The sequence below is a fragment of the Falco peregrinus genome, chromosome 8, assembly GCF_023634155.1.
Source record: "Falco peregrinus isolate bFalPer1 chromosome 8, bFalPer1.pri, whole genome shotgun sequence".
Lineage (NCBI taxonomy): Eukaryota > Metazoa > Chordata > Aves > Falconiformes > Falconidae > Falco > Falco peregrinus.
In genome coordinates, this window is record NC_073728.1 from 8,030,014 (window position 1) to 8,053,627 (window position 23,614).

At 43.8% G+C, this 23,614-nt stretch overlaps 1 protein-coding gene across 3 annotated transcripts in view; it reads right to left on the minus strand.

Moving 5' to 3' along the window:
- TRPM8 (transient receptor potential cation channel subfamily M member 8) overlaps nt 1-23,614 on the minus strand; it is a 49,193-nt gene that overhangs the window by 18,210 nt on the left and 7,369 nt on the right. The window contains exons 4-17 of one of the 3 annotated variants that reach the window (XM_055812991.1): nt 20,871-21,027; nt 16,889-17,066; nt 16,359-16,531; nt 14,990-15,164; nt 13,851-13,918; nt 11,769-11,966; nt 9,368-9,470; nt 8,275-8,393; nt 7,683-7,973; nt 6,459-6,554; nt 5,487-5,616; nt 2,756-2,901; nt 1,905-2,017; nt 1,212-1,428 (exon numbers count right to left, since the gene is read on the minus strand). In XM_055812991.1, coding sequence (XP_055668966.1) covers nt 1,212-1,428; nt 1,905-2,017; nt 2,756-2,901; nt 5,487-5,616; nt 6,459-6,554; nt 7,683-7,973; nt 8,275-8,393; nt 9,368-9,470; nt 11,769-11,966; nt 13,851-13,918; nt 14,990-15,164; nt 16,359-16,531; nt 16,889-17,066; nt 20,871-21,027 — 2,164 coding nt within the window. Of the gene's footprint in view, nt 1-1,211; nt 1,429-1,904; nt 2,018-2,755; nt 2,902-5,486; nt 5,617-6,458; nt 6,555-7,682; nt 8,063-8,274; nt 8,394-9,367; nt 9,471-11,768; nt 11,967-13,850; nt 13,919-14,989; nt 15,165-16,358; nt 16,532-16,888; nt 17,067-20,870; nt 21,028-23,614 lie in introns of those variants that run through there. The other 2 variants (XM_055812989.1, XM_055812990.1) reach the window with 2 other exon arrangements.

Genomic DNA, 23,614 nt, shown 5'->3' on the forward strand with positions numbered 1-23,614 from the left:
CACAATCAAATTGGTACAGTCTGGCCACCAGCTGTCAATGGCATTACTGGGATCTGAAGCTGTTCTACCTGCTCAGAGTAGTGAGAAATAGTGACAATGGTAGGAAAAAAGGTTTCTATCCCTAAGGCTTTCCCCAGGACTTTTGCTGGGTATACACGGGAAGTGCAAGGACAGGTCCAGAGACACCAGAACCTAAATCAGCAGAAACAAACACTCCATTAGTGTTTCATTGCAAAAGTGTCTTTTACTTTTCCCCCAATTTCCTTTAACAAGTAAAGTTGCCTTAAACAGGGTACCACCTTGACTATTAAAAAGGAAAAAGACCACACAGCAAGTTAAGCACAGTAACATCAACACTAAGCAATGTCATTTGAGCTCATGTAAGAAGTGTTATTGCAGGGTGGTCTGATCCAGCAGATCACCCACAAACACTCATGTGGAGACTAATTTCTTACAGGATAATCAGAAAGCAGCACTGTGCTGAAATCACACACTCATTTCTCTCCGATTTCCCCCCAGTATCTTCCCCCTGTTCTGAACGCTGACTGGGAGAGACCAGCTTGCCTGAAAACCACTATATCTCATAAGTCCCCTTACATAAAAAGTGAGAAGAATATCAGCTATGTGGCTGGCTATAAAGGCAGTCCCACACACTGTTCCCACACCGTACCAGCAGCGCAGGCAGGCCAAAGCTGGTCCTCGGGACTACGTGAAACTACCAAGAACTGTATTTCTGATTAAAAAATAAGCAGAAATACATAAAGGTATGTTGCTCATCAGTCAGATAAAGGGGGAGGGGGGAGATAGGGAGAAGAGAGGCAGGAATCACTTAATCTAGAGGTATGCACCCAGACAAATATGTTAAATCTCGTGTATTCTCAGGTGCTTTGACAGCCCAAGCCAAGCATTCCTCAGAAATATCTCCACTGGCATCAGCCTATCCACACAGCCTCAAAGATAATACACATTCCTCTTGGTGCATGAGCACTGCAGCTATTGAGGCACAAGCAGCATTTCAACATGGCAGGGAATAAAATAATTAACTGTGCCTTAAGTTGCCTGAGCACATCTCCCAAGAAGTGGATCCCCTGTAACTTAGAAGCAGCCTGCACTGCCTTACGCTACTAGGTGGGGCGGGGGGTGGGGTGGGTGGGGGGAAGCACAAGCCTTTTAAATCTAGCACTAAACACTTTGTTTGCATCGCTGCCTACTTGTCTCACTTCATCACAAAGCAGAATGAAGACCAGCACATAAAGGATCATCTCCAGGACAGTAGGCTCCTTCTGGAAATCCATAAGCAACACGTAGGCGAAGAGCAACAGGAAAGCGATGTAGAAGATGACATTCCAGGAGAAGACCACAAAGGGGGAGGTGAAGAAAGACACATAATACAAGAAGAGTTTCTTACTCTTCTCCACAGGCTTTTTCCTGAGGAATTAAAAGAGGGAAAAGGTCTCAAAGCATAGCTTTTATGCCTGGAAACATTTGTGCTCTTCATCAAAATGAAAATCTGAAAGATGCAAAGTCTAGCCCAGGCCATCACTGCAAAAGTAATGCCGTTCTGCAACCACTGACTTCAGGCATGCAAGTAAACTGGCACATATTAACTCCGGATCAGAGTGAGGACATGATCTGTTAAAAGCTCATTCGGACACTGAATACCTTTATTTGACAGTGACTGAACACTGGAATAGGATTCCCAGGGTGGCTGTGGCGTCTCCATCCTTGGAGATATTCAAAACCCTAACTGGGCACAGTCCTGGGCAACCTGCTCTAGCTGGCCCTGCCTTGAGCAGGGAGGTAGGATCAGATAGTCTCCAGAGGTCTCTTCTGGCCTGAATTGCCCTATGATTCTATAATTAATTGACTTGCTTTGCTTCTGCTAATAAAAGCCAGTTGATTACCTGAATGAGATGAAACCGCACCCTATTAAAGGGAAAAAGAACAGGCACAGTATAATTTTCCAGTTCTTAGTATCTCTTGAAATCTCTCCATACCACTGCTTGGAAAGGAAATTCTGTAGGGAAGAAGAATATATCCTCGTTTGTTCTAACAGTAACAAAATAACGTAGGAATGCTATTCCAGGACATTTGTTTTGCTAAAAAAATACCAACCCAAAACTTTGAGATTTCAATCAAAATAACTGGGATTCCCATTTCAACAATACAGAAAGCTTTCTGCATCAGTAACAGGGTACTGGTTCCTTAATCCAGCCATCCTCCAGTCTACATGACTAGGAGTTCAAAACGCGGCTGAGCAGGGCTTGACCTGATTTATAAGGCACTTTATGCTGGGCAGTACATCCACACTGTGCATACACAGAAGTCACCTCAGGCAGTCTTATTCATCCAGCTCATTATGGTTTACAGCTCTAAATCAAGTCTACCCTTCCTGGCTTAGCATTTGTGGGCAAATCAGCTACCTCCTTTTTCAAGGAGAGGAGCCACACACCCCGTGTCCCCCACCAGCCCCAGTCAGTGCTCTCTGGGATGCATTTCACAGCACTGCAGACATTGGTTCTGTGAACATGCTGCAGGACACGGCTATGCCGTCACCGTGCAAGGCTCAGCATTCACAGGGCTGGGAAACCTCTCCCAGAGGTTCTCAATTCCCTGAGGACAATTCCTGAGCATCGGCCTTTCGCAGCCTGTTTACATGGATGTAGCAGTTTCATAGCAAGAACTTTCACTTTTTAAAGTGATCCAGATGACAAGAGTTACAATAATCTATGCACCTCCTTTTCACTGACATTACCTGCACCCCTGGCTGTGCAATGAACTGCTGGTCTTTAGCTTCCACTGCTAGTTCCAGGCAATTGCTCCCTCCCCAGGCTTCACAGGAATAAGTCAGCAGCTGCTCAGCTAGATCTTCGTCATTGCTGTAGCACTCTGTGAACAGCTCTGCAGGAAAGAGGCAGCCCCACACTGAGCTCCAACTTCAGACTCAATCCCCCACCAGCTCAGGTGCAATTGTCTTCAGTGACTTCCAAAGCATATATTTATAATATTAAAGCATTCAGACACAAGAACATTTTCAGCACGATAAAACAACATGTGCATTGCTTTACAATCCCATTTGCATCTATTAGGCTTTCATACAGAATTCATGTCTGGATGGAAAACTGTGATACTAAATCAGCTCACACACAGATAGTATCGAGTTCTGCACTAAAAAAAATATGAACTTCTCCTACTGACTCACTATACCTGCTTGTTTCATCTTCTTTTCATTCATTTATCACTGATCTAGTGACTTACAGGCAGCCGCCTCAGTAGCCCCACATCAACAGCAGGGCTGAACAACAATATCAGAATTTGATGCTTTTTCACTGGGAAATGCATTGCAAACATACTTGTTTTAGAAAAGCCATGAGCATCTTATTCTATAGATTTTTGCCATTAATAATGCACATAGAGTGAAAAATTACTTCTCTTTCCAGCTTTGGATGTCTCCCACTCAAAAGCAGTTCTGTTGATGTATCTGTGACACAGCACAACTGCCCCGAAGAGTGATCCAACCTCTTATAAAACACACCAGCCTTCACTAGAAACTCTTCTCTCCAACAGTGCATTTTCCCAGTCATTTCACAAACGGCTGTTACCATAACTGGGAGGATGCAGACATACAGCAATACCTTTGGCTGGTGTTACTGCATACACTGCAATATGCAGAGAGATCTTAATAGACAGACTTCTATGGGACCCATTCACCTCTCGGTGTCTTGCTAAAAAAAAAAAAAAAAAAAAAAAAAAAAAAAAAAAAAATCAAGCCTGAGGGATGTAGATACTTTTAAGAAAGCCTATTTAAGCAGTTTTCACCTTGCCAAATAGGAGATACTTTCTGGTAACAAGCAAGATACTTTCAGTGTGGCCTTGCACCGTTCCTGAGTGGCTACTGAAATAGCTTTGCTGATGTACACACAAACAAAAATAAGGCTCAAGCTCCACAGGTCAATCTAGTCTCCATTGACTCCAAAGAAGGAACAAACATGGTCTGCTTTCAGGAGCGATAAAACAATATCCATCTGTAGAGATTTAAGTTTTGGCTAAATGAAGCCATGACTGAACTGATTTGTTCCTGGTGGTAACACCACCTCAATGAGAAGACTGGACTAGAAGCCTCCAGGATCCCTTTCCAGCAACGTTTCTGTAGCGTCCTATTCAACCTGCAGGGCTACTGCACTTGACCTGTCAGCTAATCTGACTTGTGGTGACAGCAAATTGCTGGGCAGCAATGCAGTTACAGATCCGTTTTCTGCACTAGGCAAGAGAACAAGACCACAACCTGTAAATAAAGCCCCAGAGACAATACTGTGTCGCGTCTTCCTCCAGGTTTAGAAACCAAGGCGCTGTACCACAGGGTACACCACAGATAACATTGTCGGTTCGACAAATTAATCCCTGCTCTGGTATCTGCCAACTGTGCTGGCTTTCATCTCATTTGCATGTTTCTCTGAATAATTTGCAGAATAACTAGACACTGAGGAAATACCAGAATTATTGCTCCAGAAAATGGAAGTCCTAAAAAAACCCCCACCAAAACAACCAACCAACATCAAAAAAAACCCCCATCCTCCTGCTCTCCTGTCACCCATTACCCTCATTAAATAAGAAACTATTGGTCACTCTAGCCCATGAGATGCAGAGCTCAGCTCTGAATCACTGACAATATTTGCAAATAGAGAAACTGAAGGTCATACCAAAAAAACACCCAACAACTGAGCTAGATTCTACATTCTCAATGAGCAAGAGCATCGTTTGCCGTCTTCAAATAAGGAAAGTATTATGCTTTTGCAGTTCAGAACTTCAGAATTCAACCCGCTTTTTACCCAAAATTTATTCTGACTCCCCTCAAGTAATCCTGCAAATTTGAAAGGTGGCTCTTCTCAATCTGAGTATCACCACCCATCATGCAGAATGCATCTCTTGTGCTATAGTCCCCTTCCTATTTCTGGGCACCCCTCTTCAGCCTTGCCTTTAGAGCCAGGTAGCTTTGCTTCCCAATGAAAGAAATTCTCTACCCCCCAAAAAAACCCCCACAACACTCACTTTTGGAGGCAAGCTGTTCAGACAGGACACACAGTTTCTACTGGGAACAGATGGTGTGGAAGAGATTTCCAAGCAGCAAAAACACATTTTGACATTAAAGGGAAGCATTTAAAGTTGGTTATCTAGTTTTCTAAATAAAGCTTTCTTTCTACTTCCTTTTGAGATGTCATTTCTCTTTAAAATTCAGGCTGGATTTCTGGGCAGCCAGGATAATTGAATGAATAATCTTGCCTTGCATTTTGCTGAACAAAACCAGCAGGGTTATCAGTTTTGCTTTGCACAAAATAATAATAATAAAAAAAAAAATCACTATGCAATCCCTGGTACACACCAGACCTGGAGATCATTAAAAGAAGTAATGGTCCAAGAAACGAAACAATTTCCTGATCTCTGACCCCTCCTGTTAAATCTCTAAAGGACTTAAAGAAGGTGCTTACCTACTGCTCTTGTCTCATACTCATTAGCGAGCTCCTCAGACTCACCAGCAGCATTTATATCATTCTTCACCTTTGCCATGCTTTTCAGGAGTTTACTGGCCCCAAGAGCTGCCAATGTGCAACCTCTGGTCTATGGAGAGAGAGTTAAGTCACGCAAAGCCCTCTGCAAAGGGAATGTGATATACTTTTTAAAATGTATTCGCCCTTTTTTTGCAGCTGCTCAGTTTCCAGTCAAGACTGGCAAATGAAGATCCAGTTCCACAAAACAAACTGTAACCGTCAGCGTACTGGTTTGATTAACAACTTTGCAACTAGTTTGGAAAGGTGTTGTGTTTAGTAGTCATATATTAGCTTTGCATCTCTGGCTGAAGACTCACAAAAGAGGGTCTGGCGTCTCACAAGCTCCATTACTGTTTTCACTGTCCACCAGTCTGGACCAGTTGGGTGTACCCAGAACTGCCCAGACTACATTAGTCTATTCTACTCAAAATGTACACGTGCAGGGAAGCAGCACTGTTTTGGACACACAGGTCAACGTGAACAGGGGCATCCATTAGCTTTACTTGCATAAGCCTCATATTTAGAGCCTGTGAATTATGTATTTGATACAATCATCATTAAATGTAATTCTTAATCAAAATTATAAATTATTTCAATCAAATACCTGGGATAAGAACACATCCATATTGTGGAATGGGTGGGAACTCGCATCCAAGCTTGAATGTAGATAAGAACACACAACTATAGGTACCTGCTAGCTTGGACTGCTGACTCAGCAATGACCCTGGGAAAGTATGAAATCCACACCCAAGCACAAAATGGGTAATATTAAACCTACTTACAGACTCATCTAGCAATTATCTCTTGCAGTTTTGTGTCTGAACATGGATCCAGCGCCTTCAAAGGCCTATAAACCAAAGACAAGGAATGCCACTGTACTGTTTGTAAAGAGGAATAAATAATTCAACTTACTTGCTCCCAAATGACTTTAGACAACTCTTTCTTGTTCTGAAGAACCGACCAAATAAACAGAGCTTGCAACGGGTGCCTTGTGATAGGACACTCATCCTGAACGAAAGAGCAACAACTCCTTAGACCTAAGCTCACCAAACCGTTTTCAACTGGAAGAAATCCTAGCCTGCCACTCTCCTGCTTTTGTATTTTCTTTCTTTTACAGCCAGCCCACTGATCCTCTCTCCTGCCTGCCTAGCACTTGTTACACACTAACGTGAGTTAGGTTATATTTTATATTCACATTAAAGCCTTACATTTTGATGTGGAAGACTCAGCTTCCCCGTTTTTCCTGAAGCTGGCATTAAAGGACACTTGGGTCAAAGTCACTTTCTGCTTTAACCCATGAGCTTCAAAATAGCCTCGTTCACAGCTTGACTCTGTGTTTAAGTAACACAGATTAACATCCTCTGGAAGGAATACTAACTTTACACCAGTAAGTCTTTTGTGTTTAAGCAAGACCCTGAATTTCACATAAACTTATACAGAGAGGAATTTTTATACCACCATCTTCTTTGCATTACAGCAATTAGCCCCTTGGGGATAGCAAAGCCATCACGAAATGACTCCTGTACAACAAAACTTTTAACCGTCACAAACTTTGGTGGAAACTCTCAAAATTAAGCAGAATCTTCAAACCAAGCTTCCCCCAAATGTCACGTGCTGCATTGCATCTCTGAAGTCAACAACTGATTTCAAAAGTTTCCTATCCAATGCCTGAGGTCCAGTTCTGAAACTCAGATCTGGATCTGATGTTTGGACCTACTGTGCTGCGATAACTAAGAAGCCTAGTTCTACCTGGCAATGAAATAAAGTCCAGAAGGTGCCTAACATCCTTGCAGCAAGCAAGGTTTAAGGTACAAGTGTCTGTACCAAAAAATAAGAGCCCAAATTCCTCACACCCAGCTGGCACCTCTTACCAGACTCAATCCATACCGGTATAAATTACAAGCATAACTAGAGCAGTAATTGCTCTAATGGAAAATATTTTAACACCACACCCAAACTCACCCATTTTTCTTGTAGTTAAATGACCCCTACATGCATTTGTAAAGCAGGGCAGTATATTAAATGTAAACCAAGGCTGAGACCATTAAAGCAAATCTGCTATACCAGAAGCAAAACATCATTTTTGGTTTTTCCTTGCAGGGGATGAACAGTGGAATCAAGATGTTCACCACTTACCGAAAGATGTATTTCCATCTCATCCTTGTTATTTTTGTCATCTCTTTTGAGACCTCTTCGGAAGTCTTCAACCATCTTCCACACAAATGTGAGGAGGGCATCATTATAGGAGTTCTTTGCAATCTGCAGGTTCTTGAACACCAGGCTGCTGAAGTTGTTTGTGTAGAGCTCTCTGAGGACCTCTGTGGTAAGGAACTTCCTCAGATTCAAGCCATTTTCCAGGAAAAGTCGGACAAATTTGGGCCTGTCTTTCACCAGGGCTGTGAACATGACATCCTGTAGGTCAGCAGACTAGGAAGAAATGGAAAAGCAAATATTAGGGAGCACGTGAGACACGTAAAGCTTACTTAAGGGCCTGACACATGTGGCTAACTGCCACATTTTCATCAGGGTCAGTTTTTTCTGTATGCCTTTGTGGGATGGCCTAGAGTATTTCTGGCATGGGCAGATAACCTTTGCAATCAGTGATGTCAGTGCAGAGGAATAGACACTCTTGCTTATCACAGAAGCTGGGGTGCTGAGATAGTGGCCGCTGTCCCAATGTCTCTCTTCCCACTGGTCCCATGTCACTGTACTCAGAAGTTGTCTGTACCTCCCAGTTTCGGTCATTGGTGAAGATCTCATCACTGGCCAAGTCCAACTGGTTCCACTCCAGCAGCAGCTTCAGCTGCCCGTTCCAGTTATCCCTGTCATGTTCGTTGGTGCTGAAAGCTGCAGAGGAGGAACAATGCTCTGGGTAAAAGACCGGACACAGAAGAGCTCCTTGGCATACTTATTTGCCTCTGCTTTTCACACGTTACCTGACAAGACCCCTGTCAAGTGCATGAGTCTGAGGAAAGGCACATCTTCCCGACTGGGTCTTAGAGGATGCTGGGGGCATAAAGACGTATTTATGGCCCAACATAGGCCACGAACAAGCAGCTAGGAGCACCTCATCAACCAAAATTAGAACAACATTTCCTCCAGGCTCCTCAGTGTCCTGCCTCCTTTAAACAAAAGGAATTCTGCAGGACTCCCCATGAGGCCTACACAAGAAGCGTAACGAAAAGCTGTAACATTCATAGGTTTTCTCCATGCACAGGCAGGTAAATTAGGCCAGCCCAGCAACCTCCACCGAGAACCAGTTCTGCTCTGCTGGAGTAGTAGAGGTCCCAGGCCTGAATTACTCATGGCAGCAAGTTATTGGGATTTGAAAGTTAGCAAGCAGCCCTACACGTTGACTGTTAATTAGCCGGATACTTCTGTCCCTGCTGAAGGCCAGTCAAACCTCTTCAGCCCACATATATACCAAAAGATACTTAATTTTACATTGCAGCATGCTGAGTAATCCACTTCTGCAGTATAATCAGAAAAGATCCTTTGCTTGGCTTCCTGACTCCCTGTTGTGTGCTACTTTCAGAGATGCTGTACTAGTGTCCCCAAAGCTCTGCTAAATGCCTTCCCAGTTATCTGGACTGGATTTCAATCTCACCCAAACTAACAGATCCCATAATGCTGCTGTAGCCTGTCCACATCACTTTGGACAAAGACAAGGTCCACACCGTGGCAGAAGCCTAACTTTAGAAAGATAGCACTGCTCCAAGGAAAGCTGTTCTAGAAAGTAAAGAGCCACCTTTTGCCATCTATTAAAAAAACCAAATGCACAGAAACCCCAAAACAACACAGAAAAAAAAGCAATTACTTGCCTTTGTACAGAGCAAATGAAATGGCATTGCTCACAATTTCATCTCCAGCTTCTTCTATTTTGATAACTGTCAGTAAATGAGGGTTCTCAAGGACTTCTTTGATCTACAAAAAGGAAAAGTTCCATTTCAAAGCAACCTAGGCTGTTTAGTAGTTGATCTCCCGGAGTATCTTTAAAAGAAATTTCCCATCACATCATAGCAAAGCTGCTTCTCATCAGTCCTATTTCTACATACAGTTAAAATTTAATCAAGTCCAGATAGAGGTAGATAATGAGATTTAAAGTTGAAGTACAAGATTAATTATCTTCCAAAAATACAAATAACTGTGATTCCCCTATGCATAACCAAAAACATAGAGTCTCAGTAATTAGAAACTACTCATAAAGAAAAAAGATTGTGACAGCACAAGTTTCAACAAATGTCTAGCAGTTTATGAGAGAACAGTTTCTACCTCCTAGTGCTTTGTCAAAAACAGAGATCATTTCTCCCATAACCAAACCTTATAAAGTTACTTTCATTCCAGCACATTGAGAACAAATAATCTTAGCAATCCTTGACTGCAGGAAGAGGTACACTCCAAGGCAGCTCAGCAGAAGCTGTGAGGAGTGTGGCCAGGTGACCAAACAGGGAAAACCACCTCCAGCAGCTCCCCACACCCCATGCAAAGCTCCTTCTGCAAACCAGAGGCTCACGGTCTGCTCGGAGGGCAGCTCTTTCTCTTTAGGTTTGGATACCACAGCCCCCAGCCTCAAAGTGCAAATTCAGACTCAGTTTCTGCAGGACTCTCTCTGCAAGAGGCCATGCCCCGTTCCTGCACTTTTTGTTGTAAGCATTGAGGCTGGAAGACATCGCTGAGGACCCAGTCCAAGCCTGCTGCTCAAAACAGCCAAGTGGAGCAGGTTGCCCAGAGGAACTTACAGGTTGTCCCATGACCTCACTCTGCCAAGCTCTGACCAAGAGATTTGAATTTACCACAAACAATAGCTGCTTAAACTTAAAACTTCAGTAGCAGAAGCTTGCTTAGTTTGTACCAAAGAAAATACACACATAACTTTGAGTATCGGAATTCCTTTCTGGGGGCTGCAAAAAAACTTGCAATAGTACATTCATTTAAAAAAAAAAAAAAACACAAAAAAAACAACAAAAAACCCACCAAAAACCAAACTAAAAAAACAAAACATCTTCCATCCCCCATCACAAACTTTGAGGTTTGAATATGCAATCGCTCCCCACGCCCTGCTCCCCACTGTGAGCGTGGGTAGGAGATAATTAACCAAGGGAGGAACACAGAATCAGACCCCAGGATAAAGCATAGGGCAGTTAATTGAGAAAGTCAATTAGCTCGAGTTAATGGATTGTTCACTGAGCTGAAGTGTTCTTGGAACTAAGACTTCTGAAAAATAACAGGACACTAAGATTTTTCTGGAGCTCCATTTTGTTCTATCCCTGTTAAACAGAGCAGAAGTATATCTAGAAACAAGTCCACCCGAAGGTCAGATAACCAGAGTTACAACAGTCTCCTCAGACCAGCCCAAGCAACCCAAGACAGCAGACACTCTCCTTACTTCTCCAGTTTTCCCAGCCTCCAGAAAACTCTTGTAATAAACAGTTCTATATGGGATCGCAACAGTGACTACCATCCTGAAGGCTCTACAGAGGCAGAGGTCAAAGAGGCAAAAAGGAGCTAAAGAAAAATTTGCTGGTGCATGCAGTGTTGTACTTTCAGCTGCACCCCATGTACGTGGTATTATTACGTCTATACAGAGTCCCAACGAAGATGGTGTAGGGACGTTACTATGGTGAACAAAAAAAAGACCAAGTCCTAAACATCCCACCCCTAGTCTGTAAGGGAGATATGTCCTGCCCAATATCTTAAGGAATGTGGGAAGAAAGACAAGAACTTTTGAAGAAATGAGAGAATCTTGAAGTGGAATTCCTACAATCCGAGAGTCTGTGGGGTAGCAGCAATAACCCTTTGCCTCTGAGCAATTCAGCAGGATTGAGCGTCATGAGGCCTGATTCAGCAAACATCCAATTTCTCTACCTTCACAAAGCACACAAAGGAATCGCAACATGAACCAGCACATCAGCCAGTGCTCCAGAGGAATCTCAAGCACCTGGGGAGTACACAGTTACAAAACACCTGGCCTTAGCTCTCCTGTACCTTGACACGTGCTGTCTTTCCAAAAGATGACAATCCCCGCTCCTTTTGTTCCAATTCCTGTAAGTTACAGGACTTTGGAAATTTTCTTTTTTAAATCCCCATGGATTTAAGGAGCCCCAGACAACCTATAGGTATCACCTCCTGATCTGGAAGTCACTAGCTGCTCCCAAACTCCTGTTCCTTCTACCCTTCTCCTGCTTTCAGCCCTGCTAGCTCCCTGCAGTAGCACACACTTACCCACTTGATCCAGCTTTCCGTCTCCTCCTCCGAAAGCCTGGAAATGGTACGAGGCAGATACCTGAGCAAGCTCTCCTTGACGCATGTAGAAGCAAGAGTGCCTTCTGCCTCCATCAAGCTAGCAATAACATCAGCGATCCGGCCGGAGCCTTCCACCACAACACAGGGAATTTTACTCTTGATGGCCACGTTGATAGACTAGGGAGCCAGAGAAGGAGAGGTGATCACCTCAAACATGACTGTGTTGTGAGAGCCTACTATTTAGTAAGAAAGCCTAGAGATTTTATGTTTGCCTTAAGTGAGAAAAACAGAAAAACCTGTGGTCCAGAGCAGCATTTTTATTACTGCCTGCTGATAGCTCACCAATGCACAACTCTAAAAACAGCATTCACTCAACAATAGAGGGCTGTGAAGAGCCCTACAGAAACTGAGGGACAGAAATCACCATCTGCCAAATTTTAGAGTTGATTAGCAGACCAGGAAAATAGCTAGTAAGTATGTGTTACGTATCATTTCTTAACAGTGGGTTTGAGGCCTCTCCATACATGTAGCTACAAGGCCGCCCAACTAACTATGCTGCATGGCACATAGAAACGGCTCCTTCGGTGACGGCCAAATCCTCTCTTACTGGCAGTTTGGAGCTAAAAGGAAATGGACGTGTTCAACACGTCATTTTCAGCAAAGCTTTGCTCCAAAACCTGAATAGATGCTTCATTTCAGCTTAGGAGCTCTGATTAACACACCCAACTCTGCATCTGTATTCACCTGTAATCTACCTGTGGGCAAAGCTAAAATTAATCACGCAAATAGAACTGAAACACCCAGGAAACATATAGGGAGGCTGGGATAATGATCTGAAGTTTCACAGAGTGGTTCAGACTAATTTAATAATGTCACAAATGAAGTGGTAACAGAGACTCTGCTTTGGATTCACATTGTTTGTCATCCTGAAAAGCAAAACAGTTTGATTAGCCTCAATATTAACAGCATAGCTCTGATACCAAGATCATCTCTTCAAGATAAATCATTATATATACTACCCTGCTTCAACTTCACTGTCTCAAACACTGACATACTCTCTTCATTGTACCTACCCTTTTGCCAAATCCAAGCAACACTTTTCCCAGCTCTTTCTCAAGGTCCTTCAGCTTAGTCTGCATCAGCTCTTCTTCTTGCTGTTAGAGCCATCTCATCCTCACTGTTACTGTTCCCTTCCCACACAGCCTGACTGCACATCCCCTTGCTTTGAACTCCCCAGTGCCAGGTCCCTTTGCTCCCTCAGTCACACCCTCTACACTCCTGCAGGATGGAGGGGGAAGTAGCAATCCTGGTTTTTAACACCGAGACAGATCTAGAAGTCATCTCTTTTTTCACCCCTTCCTTAAGTGTCACTTAGACATCTTGTTTCAAGAAACTTCTATCTTCTCCATTCTGTTTGTCCTCTTCCTACCTGTCATCTATTTGAGGATGCTGCCTGCTCCCTCCCCTTCTGGGCTTAGAAGGGTCAGAGTCAGCAGGACCCTCCTGCCTTGTTCAGCTGGCTAGGTTTAAACTAGGTGCAGCCCACAGTTCTCAGGAGCAGCAATCACAAGTCAGTAAGAGCAAGCTTTGGCCTGGAGTATCTCCAGCATAGTCAATATTCCCTGTATGTATACAAGAAAGCACTAATTTCCACTGACCATGGTCAAGCCAAGTTTTCCCAAACCGCAGTTTAGGAAATTTGTATAAGAAGGATCAAGAGCTACATGGCTGACAGACTTCTGATTGCTGCTCAAATAAACACAAGAAACAAACATTCCTGCTCTGGATTTGTTAGGGAAGAACTGAGACAACTGAACTCTCCAAGCCAAGGGTTTTCCAGGATGTCAGCCTGAGGTAGAAACTTTGCACAGAAGATTTTGACTGAAAAAAACTTCACGAGCTTAAATGAATTGCAGGCAAGATCCTTCTATAGCAAATGCTGGGCAAGCTTCAGTAAATACGAAGACTGTCTACCAAGTTGCTTGTGGAGTAACCTGTCTGAAGTATCAGAGCGATGTCCCTACTGTCACTACTGGAAATCAGTAAAAGAAATAAACTTACTTTCAAGGTCTCTTTCCCTCCACCTTGGGCAAAACACACAATTGGAATCTTCCCACCATAATTAGATTCTGTGAAACATGCCAAAAGGAAAAAAAAAAAAAAAAAGATTCAACCCATTAATGCAGTTTAAACAACTTATTTTTCCAGAGTACAATGAAAGAACTTCCAAGCAATTAATGCAAACACTCTGATACTAGTTTACTGTTGATTTTGCCAAATCTATTAACGGCCCTTCCTATTTTTAATGAAAACTCAGTTTTGCCTAACATTCTGTGTAGCTAGCCTCAGACAGTCTTCTCCAACACATGCTTTTTTCCTCCCAACAATCATAATTTTAACTAGCTCCAAAGTCCCCAAAACACGATTTTATTGTGTTTACCTACTGATTTGACCATTTTGAGTCTAGGGGCAAGGTTTTTATCAGAAGTTCAAGATTCAGAACATCTGACTTCACATTTTCGATTATAAAGGAAAGCTAAGAAGCCCATAATTTTAGGAGCTAGTGTTTAAAAGACATACTAAGTTTCATAATGACTCTGGGTGCTTCATCATGACTAACAGCAACTATGCTTCAGTTGAGGTACACAGTAAAAAAACCACCCCAAAACACCAAAAAGCCTCAGTCAAAACACTCTTCAACTCAGAATTTCCTGTCAAGGCTTTTGATTTTTTTTTTTCCATTTTGAGAAAGAAGGGGCTGAAATAAATTATTTAGGAGCATGCTGCAGATGGATCAATCACCCTCTCAACTGAATATTTTGGGAAAAGCCTCATTTCAGCTCTCATGTAGCTGTGCTTCAGCTACCTGGAATTCAGTGCCAGGTAGGAAGTAGACAGAAAGGACAGCAAGCCCAGCAGGAAAGGAGGGAAGGGCTGTATGGCTGAAATCGTTCATTTGCCACGTCCCAGAGAGCTCTACTGTGACATGAAGCAGGAAGATGAGGGGAGGGGTATTGCTCTGAAGGGGGCTGGTTGTCCCTGAAAGTGCTGAAGATGCAATGCAGTTACTGCATCCCTTCCAGTTCAGCATGCAAGGGATGTTATCACTACTCTTCTTCCCAGAAAAGTCACTGTGCGTCAGCCCCAAAGGACACAAGGGCTAAGAAGGAGGAGGTTTGCAACCTGATGCCCACACCTACCTGGGATAACTCGCTCCGAAATGTACTTTTCTAACTGAGTTCGTACTTTTGCCTCTATCGTTGGGTGCCCATGGGTGCCATTATCAACAAGTAAGAGATGGGTGTGATTATTATCCAGGCAATACAGGGGGTCTCTCTTGAGATCATCCATTATGTAGTGAGCCAGGTAGTACCCCTGGAAGCACAAGCACAGCATTTAACAGAGATCCAAGGGCAGAGCATGCACCAGCCTTCAAGGACAAGCCAGTGACAAGCTCAACCCCTAGCCACCAACTATTCCTCAGTAGTTAGGAGTCTGAATTTTCTGACTCAAGGCACTGCTCACTGGCAGTTCCAACAGCAGCAGAAGACAGCGGGAAAAACCCCAGGCAAGAGCACAGCATAAATATTTGCATAGAAACTTTTCTTCTTTACAGAGCGGCCTGGTGTGTGATGATCCTCTCAACTTCACCTCAGCCCATGGAACAGTGGAAGTTATTTGCAACAGTTTAGTCCTTTCAGAGGTCCAGTTCTGCAATGCATGCTTCCTTCAGCTACCACAAACATTAAATCTGTGGCAAACTCACTTTCAACACCTCCCCAGATTTTTTGTAGGTTGGAAGGGACATCTTGAGATCATCTAGTTCAACCCTCAAACCTCCTCAGAACCCTCAGTAAACCAAACTTTTATTTATCTAGCAGGATGGTTTTTAGACACGTTCTACTGTGTCTAGTAGACAAAAGACAAGGGGAGCTATGCCCATGTTATCTGGCAGGCAGAACAACAGCATCAATGAGCAAGCTCCTTAACAGTAGCAGCAGGTACAATATGTCTCAGCTCATGGGAATGCCCACCATGGGCGGGCGTGCAAGGATTTCACAGCAGCTAGAATAACCATGAAAGAAGTTATTCCCTAATGCAATGCCAGATACGAAATTAGAGCAGCTGAACCTCCACACACATGCTAAGCCCAGGTGAAATCCTTCCCACCAGGCCAGATGTGTGTGACCATCCTGAACGTGAGAACGCTTCAGTTTCCTCCTGGTTCTGGGAAAAGCACCTGATGTTCTGTCTCACTGCTATGTATGTTGAAGAAAAGCTAGCCCCAGGTTGAATTGTTCAGGACACAGTAGGTCAGGCTAAGTAGACAGATGTGCTTCTACACAAGCACTGCACTGGAAAGCATCCTGCTGAGGTCTGCATCGCCAGACATTGAGCAGAGCTTGACTGACCACTCAACTCGGTCATCACATGGCTGATAACATCAGCCTACCACAGATACCGTCATCGCCGAGAGCAGCGGTCAGTCAGGGACATAATCCATACAATTGACAGCTGAGCCTCCTCTTAGTTCCCCCTCTCTCCCCCCCGCCGATACTTGTTTCTTACATCATTGTCACCACTGCGAATCAGACTTTCTCGGTTGGAAATCATGCCCCATGCTGCTATGCCAATAGCCACCACATTCTCCTCTGAGCTCCGACTGATGGTGTTGTCTCTGACCACTTCCCCGATGTACTTCATCAGTCCATAATGTGTGCCTCCTGTGAAAATCCAGGCCCCTGGGGGACAACATTCAATAACCTGGGGAAACGTAGCGGAATACCCACCCTCCTAATGCATTACCTTTGAGATACAACCACCCAATCCCCTCTTAAGATCTTACCTCAGAAAAGGCATTTATTCTTCAATTAAACACAAAAGATATGCTACACAACTGACCTTAGGTTATCATGGGCATCCGATGGCTAGCTCTCAACCCTGTCACTTCCAAACTGTTACGTCACATCTGCCCCAAGGGCACCAGCCAAGCAGGAACAAACCAAACGCTCTGCTTCCCTGCTGACCCTTCGAGCTGCTGCCACTCCAACAGTGTTACGCAGCAAGAAAATAATACAGACACATATGCAGGTCTTTACCTTTGGACTGGGCAATGTAGATCAGTCTGCTGAATATCTTGCGCATCCGGGGCTTGAGCGCAAAATTCTTTGCGCCCCCGGTGACAGAGATGACAAGGTTAGGGGTTTTCAGGTGCCAGTGCTGGGTCATCAGATCATACAGTGTTTCGGAGTCTGTGTCGCATGACAAACGGATGTACTTGGTTGAGAGAAAATAAGAGAACAAATACAGCAAGAGATAAATAGTGATAGCTAGCAACAGACCAGAAATTACATTTTCTTCTCTAACGTACAGTCTTATTCCAACAACCAGTTGAAAAAGGGTGAAGTAACTGTGAATTCTGTTTCTTTCTCTAAAGCATCTTTATCCTTCCTCTACAACTAGGCACCCAATCCACCTTCTGCTCAGAGAAGGCAAAAGGACTGACCTTGGGGTTCAGAGGACCATTGGAAGGATGAACAAACACCAAGGAAGTTTACAGTATAACAACATTAACAATAAATAACAATGTTATTTATAGCTGAGATTATGGATTAATGGTAGCATTGTTCAAGGTGAACTAGTAACAATTACAGTTGTATTTTGATTACACTACTAAAGCCTTAATTTAATGAACTACAAATTCCAGGCTCCGTTTGGATGGTGTCCCTACATAACATATATCCATAAAACATTTGAAGTATAATATATAAGAACTTCCGCAAATATGTAGTAAAGCCTGAACACTGTATAACAATGCCAAAAAGCACACTAAAAAGATAATCTGACTTCAGATGGACCTACTACGTCTTCATTTATGTGAAAGGTCCTCTGACTTTTTCTTGCTATGCTATTCAATAGGCTCTTTACGATTTTATCACTGTTAGTAGTTTATTGTGATGGACTTTTGGAAGACCATCACGGCTATACAACCCATATCAGGGTATGAAGAGGAGTAACATGGACCTGTATCACAGGGGATTTTGTGCAGATTGCCCGATATTTGCAGGAGAGCAAACCCAAGGGATTGGTTGGAGGAATAAATGTCCATTTCTTGAGAAGCATTTAACCTGAACAAAAGCACATGTTTATTCCAGAACAAGTTCCCAGGAGCAGTTATTGCATCTGGGCTCAGAACAGCACGTCACAGAGGAAGTCTAGCAGGCTCCAGCAGGTACACAGGAGAGCTAAGGGACTCCCACAGCTTCTGCTCTAAGCAGCATCAGTCACATGGAGCCTTGGGTGTTTTTCAGGAGACGGTCCCAATAGTAGTGGAGCCACCTACCAGAAAAATTAACTGCTTCACAGAGCCAGTAAGCCATCCCCACAGCAAATCTTGTTAGCTCTGTAGTTAGAAGGCAATTCTCCTAAACCCTACTGATACACAAAGTACCTGGTATCTGTATGACTGCCTTTGCTCCATCAACAAATTAAGGTTTCCAGTTGAATGACTTGCTGTGTTCACCTAAGAAGTCATTTTTATCTTTTATATGGTGCTTGCTTTAGACAGATGCTGAAGCTGAGCTGCCCGTACAGCTTACGTCCTTCTTTCGTACATCTCGGCGCATAATTGCAAACACACCTCGGTTACACCTAAGTTCCATTCCATGCATCAGCAACTACACCTCTGGCGGTTGCTCCCGGAGCCCTTGGCAAGGCTCCACCGGAGCGGGCGACCCCCCTCGGGGCCACCACTCGCCTTCTCCGAGGTGCAACGGTGCCACCTGCTGGTACAAGTGGCTGCTGCAGCCCGACCATGCCCCATCCGACCCTCGCAACACGGGCGATGCCAAGCGTTTCGGAAGCTGAACTCAGAAAGGTATTCGGAGAAGCATTTCTCAGATTGATGGCTACCAGAGCATACAACGCAGCTAACCGCAACGTTCTCAGATGTCACAGGACCTGTGCAACACGGCAGGAAAAGGAGTGCACAAGCAGGACTTCGGAAGCGTAGAGATTTCACTGGTCTGTTCACACGTAACATTCCTGCTCAGAATTTTTTAAGACTCATCTGGCCTAAAAAGCGCAATGCAGGGCATAAAACCTCCCATCCCTCGCTAATAATAGCAATTCTGGTGTTGCCTTGGGTTTTATGTCCTCCCCACTGCACATGGGATCAAGAGAAAAATATTGTGCAACGTTTAAGACTAGCAGGTGCCTTGCAGTACAGGGAGTGAGAATGCAGAACAAAGATTAACTCCAGCCAGCACGCTAGTGGGATGGATTAGGCGACTTACGTGCAGTATTTGAACAAAGTATGCTCTCAAACACACACAGCGGCCTTAAGAGTCTTCATGAAACAACTATGGGCACACAGAAACTGGCTTCCAAGGCGGGAAGGGGGACACAACTAAGGAAAGAACATTCAAGCTTTGAGAACTCAGAAATGTTGCGAAGAGTGAACCATTTCTTCTTTCAGTAAAGGTATACAGCAGCTTACAACACTGCAGTATAAAACTAAAATATGCACATCAAGAGATAGGTGAAGTACTTGGACCCATCCAAGCGTGATTCAAACCCGTCAGTCTTACTTCCCACTGAAATGCCTCTTGTTTCTGCTACTTTGCATAAAACAAACCCAATTAATTTACATAGCATGCTCTGATTTTCCTCATTGATTTTGATTGTCACAAGCAAGCTGCATTAACAGTAAATATCGGTCATTTAGAAAAGGCAGATGAGCTCAGCTACATGTGATTCGTCACACAGTATCAGAATAAATCAGAAACAGCAACATCAGCAGTTTTCTTCTTTCCACGCCTCCACTGTCCCCACACCAAGGAAAAACACGGGGCGGGGGGGGGGGGGGGGGGGAAGGGGGGAGGAACCCAAACCAAACCTCTGAAGTGCCACTGATACCTTAAAACCCCACTGTGAATTTACCATCATCGCAGGATCTCCACCCTAGCAAATAATCAGAACTGGTTATGGGCCTGAGCAACCTGGTCTATGTGGATATGCTTTGAGCAAGAGTTTCGGCTAGAAAACTCCAGAGCACCCTTCCAAACAAAATTACTTTAATGAGGATGTGGGACACGCAAGCCCCATTCCAACATCCCACAACATCCTTCAGTGTCCAGCCTAAGGCCTGAGATATGACTGTACACCCGCAGACAGCAACGATCTGCACATAAGGCAATATGGGTCAGCAGGCTCGGTAGGCAGGCGTTAGAAGACATGTTGTGCAATCTTAAAGCCATGACAAAGCACGAGTGATGATTTTATGGAGCAGCAAGCAGGTACTGAAGAGTACAGATCCTCCAAAGAAAGGTCTTACATCCCTACAGATATAAAATCCCTATGGCTGTCACCTCATGGATCCTGCTGCACCTTCAAAGGCAAAGCATGTTACATGTGCTCCTGTCCAGAGAGCTGTACTGGTGTGCACCCCCCACCATTTTCTTTCTAAAGTGTAAGTTAGTCCACATGGGGAAGGTGCAACGTTCCAAGAAACAGCCTTGTCTTGGCCTTAAAGTCAGACTGTAAGGAACAAAGCATCTTAATCAGGACCTTGATCATTCAGGCACTTAATTCAGGTTGGGTTCACTGATAAAGATGAGTGAAAGGGTACTAAGTTGTTGCTCAACACCATGACATTTCCATCCAGACGGGGACCACAAAACTGCTGCTCCAACTGCACATGGATACAGTCACTGCACAGAGTCCCAGTGAGAAACATTCAGAAGGGTATTACAGGCCAATTGCAATAAAACCAGTTCCGTGAAAAAAAGAAAAGTAAAATTCACTCATTCTTCTGCCATGCCTGGAAATCTCTATTTGCTCCCATCATCAGCCTATGAAACAAACAAAATAGAAGAAACTATTCTTTGTTTCCTATTTTCAGGGCTTGAGAAACCAGCTTGTCTCCTTTGTAGCATAACTCCTTCCATTTCCATTAGAACAAAATAGACTTTAGCTGCACCTTCCCTGCTTTTCAGGGGCTTCCACTGGCATTGGGTTCAATACTCTGAATACGGTGCACCCAACAGGTGCCTGATGGATACCCTTAATACAATCACTTACCTTTCCTCTTTTTCCCATGTTTTCAAACTGAATGTCCCCAAAGGCATCAGTAGGAAGCTCCTTAGTGTGCTTCTTGTAGTTCCATTTTTCGTTGCTATTAATCTGGGTGCCCTCTACGTGTTGATTTTCAGGGTATCCACATTTACATAAGTTACCCCTGAAAGAAAAACGAATAGACATGAAACCCCACACTTACCATCCTGAGCACAGAAAAGTAAGCTCCGATATGTGTATTAACAAGGGACAGAAAAAACAGCTGACACCACAACTTCTGTTCAATCTGGACATTCCCGAGAAGCGTTACTCTGCAACAAACCTGGAGCTGGTAGAACACAGGGTGCCTGCAGCAGCAGTCATATCGAGGGCAAAGCCTGGGAGCAGGGCTGTGCCAAGACAACAAGCCTAGTGGCAGGTGGAGCTACAAACCCAGCTGTACGTGGGACTCTACTTGGATTTGCTGCCTGACAAGTTAACAGCTAAGAGGAACCAACCTTCAGCTGAGACCAGCACTTAATCACGCCTCCTGCCCCTATCATCTGCTTCTGTGCAGCACCAGGCACCGAGCTGAGTTCATCTCAGGAGCCAGTCTGTGCCGAGAGATCTGCCGACACCTCTGGATGGACCTCACCTTTGTGACCTCTTTCACTATCACAAACCAAGTTAGCTCGCCAGAAGCTTAATTTGAAACCCTACAACTATGCACAGAAAAGAAGAAAATTAACAAGAGCTTGTCATCAGACAACACCGGCAGCGACCTCATCGGCTGCTAACCTGCGTACAAATGGTTTCTTTCACTTTCTGTGCTCTCAACCAGATATGAAGAGGTTACTAAGTGTAATTGTTTTCCATGCAAACCCAGGGCCTGACTGGTGTCCAAGTGCGTCCAAAGCATAGTCACATCAAGATGCATGTCTGGTCTCTGAGCAGATTTGGCAGGCAGTTTCCTGTGTTCCCAGCACATTTCCCACCCCCACCCCACTCGCCTCATCGCATGTCATGGTGTGCGGTCACTAACAATGCCCTCTCCACCAACACTGAAATTGCATCAAGGGGTGGAAAAATCTGCAATTTTGTTATGTGGGACTAGATGGGAAAGCTAGGAAGCTAGGAGAACTCTTTTCCTAGGAAGAGCTGCAGCACAATCCATGAAATCTTCCATATATCCTATATCCCTGCTTCCTCAGAGGGCATGGAGAAGGGGTAGTTGCTTATGAAAGACAGGACTGACAACTGCAGTCAGCAACAGCAACAGGAAGGAACAAGTGTGGCCCCTACACTCTAAGTCAACAAGAAACATCAGGTAAACACTCGCCCAGTGCTAATTTTACTAACAGCACAAAAATGTAGATGAAGAGGAGAAGCAAGAGGAGCAATGCTGTTAACAGCACTGTGCAATCTGGCAATATATGGGGGGTGGGGAATTAAAAAAAACAGATGCATCAGTCCAAAAGGATTAATATGAGAACATGAATTTATGTGCTTACAGAGGCCTTTATGATTAGCTTGCAGCCTGCAAACATGAGACTGAGAAATGCCCTCCTGTGAAGATTGCTGTAAGGGTGAGTCCCAGTGTGCCTCTCTGAAGGACAGAAAACTTACATGGTTTCTTCCACTCCACTATAACTTGCAAATAAAAGCGGTTTACCTTAAAAACGGATAGACAAAAAACCCCAGCAAGTATCAACTTGCAATCCTTTCCCAGTGGGCTTATGTAGGAAGAGAAGCTGATAAGAACCAGCTCTCCCATCTTTTGCTGGTTCTTTGCCAGACATCCCATTTTAGATGACAGAAGAGGACCCTAAGTAAGACTTTCTGAAATGAGACTAATTTCCTTCCCTCCCTCCCCCTCTCTCCAAGGCATTCTTCCTCCCAGCTTCAGAGCAGAATGGGGTTACTGAGAGCCCTTAGAATTCTATATTAAGACTTCTGCAGCTGCTTTAATTCTATCACTGTTCTCCTGAAATTGCAAAAAAACCCAACAACCCAAAACCAAAACAACAACCAACTATCAAAACCCAGAAGCAATGTTATGGTCCTCAAACTTGCATTGCATAGGTATTTGTGCCTGAAAACAGAGCAAGTACGATATCCTATCTTAACAGAACATCAGCCTGAGCAAAAAAAAAAAAAAAAAAAGACTGCCTTTCTCTGCTGTAAAGGCTTGCGCCTGGAATTTGTGATTTGGGTTTAAAATGAAAAAAATTAAATTATTCAAGCTTCTGATGCATACCTACGTTGTTACACACCAATGCCAGTACTGGTACTGCATTCCTAAAAGCACGTCTATACTGCCACAATTATGCTTCAGATAGGGGATTTGATATCAAATCCCCTTTCAGAGCTGCTGGAAGACATGCTGACAGAATCAGCCCCTAGTTTTGCATCAAGTTACTTGTGGACTAACTGAAACTGATACAGTTCCAGTTTTACACAAACTCCACAGAGTCTAGAGCAGTGGCCTCCAAAGAGGGGAGCATATGACATGAACTTTAAAAAAGAAAAAGTATTTATTTCATCTTTCTCTCACCCTTTTTAAATTGCTATTTTTGTGTATGTTTTCCAATGTACATAATATTATACAGTAGTAGATGTATATAGTTTATAAATAAACATACATTGAGGGGTATGCTAAAAATATTTTTCTGATGGGGTGTGCAATCAAACCAGCATGGAGACCACTGGTCTAGAGCTAGGAGAAGCACTCCAGTGTCTGTCCAGCCATCAGACTTCCAGCTTTTGACCAC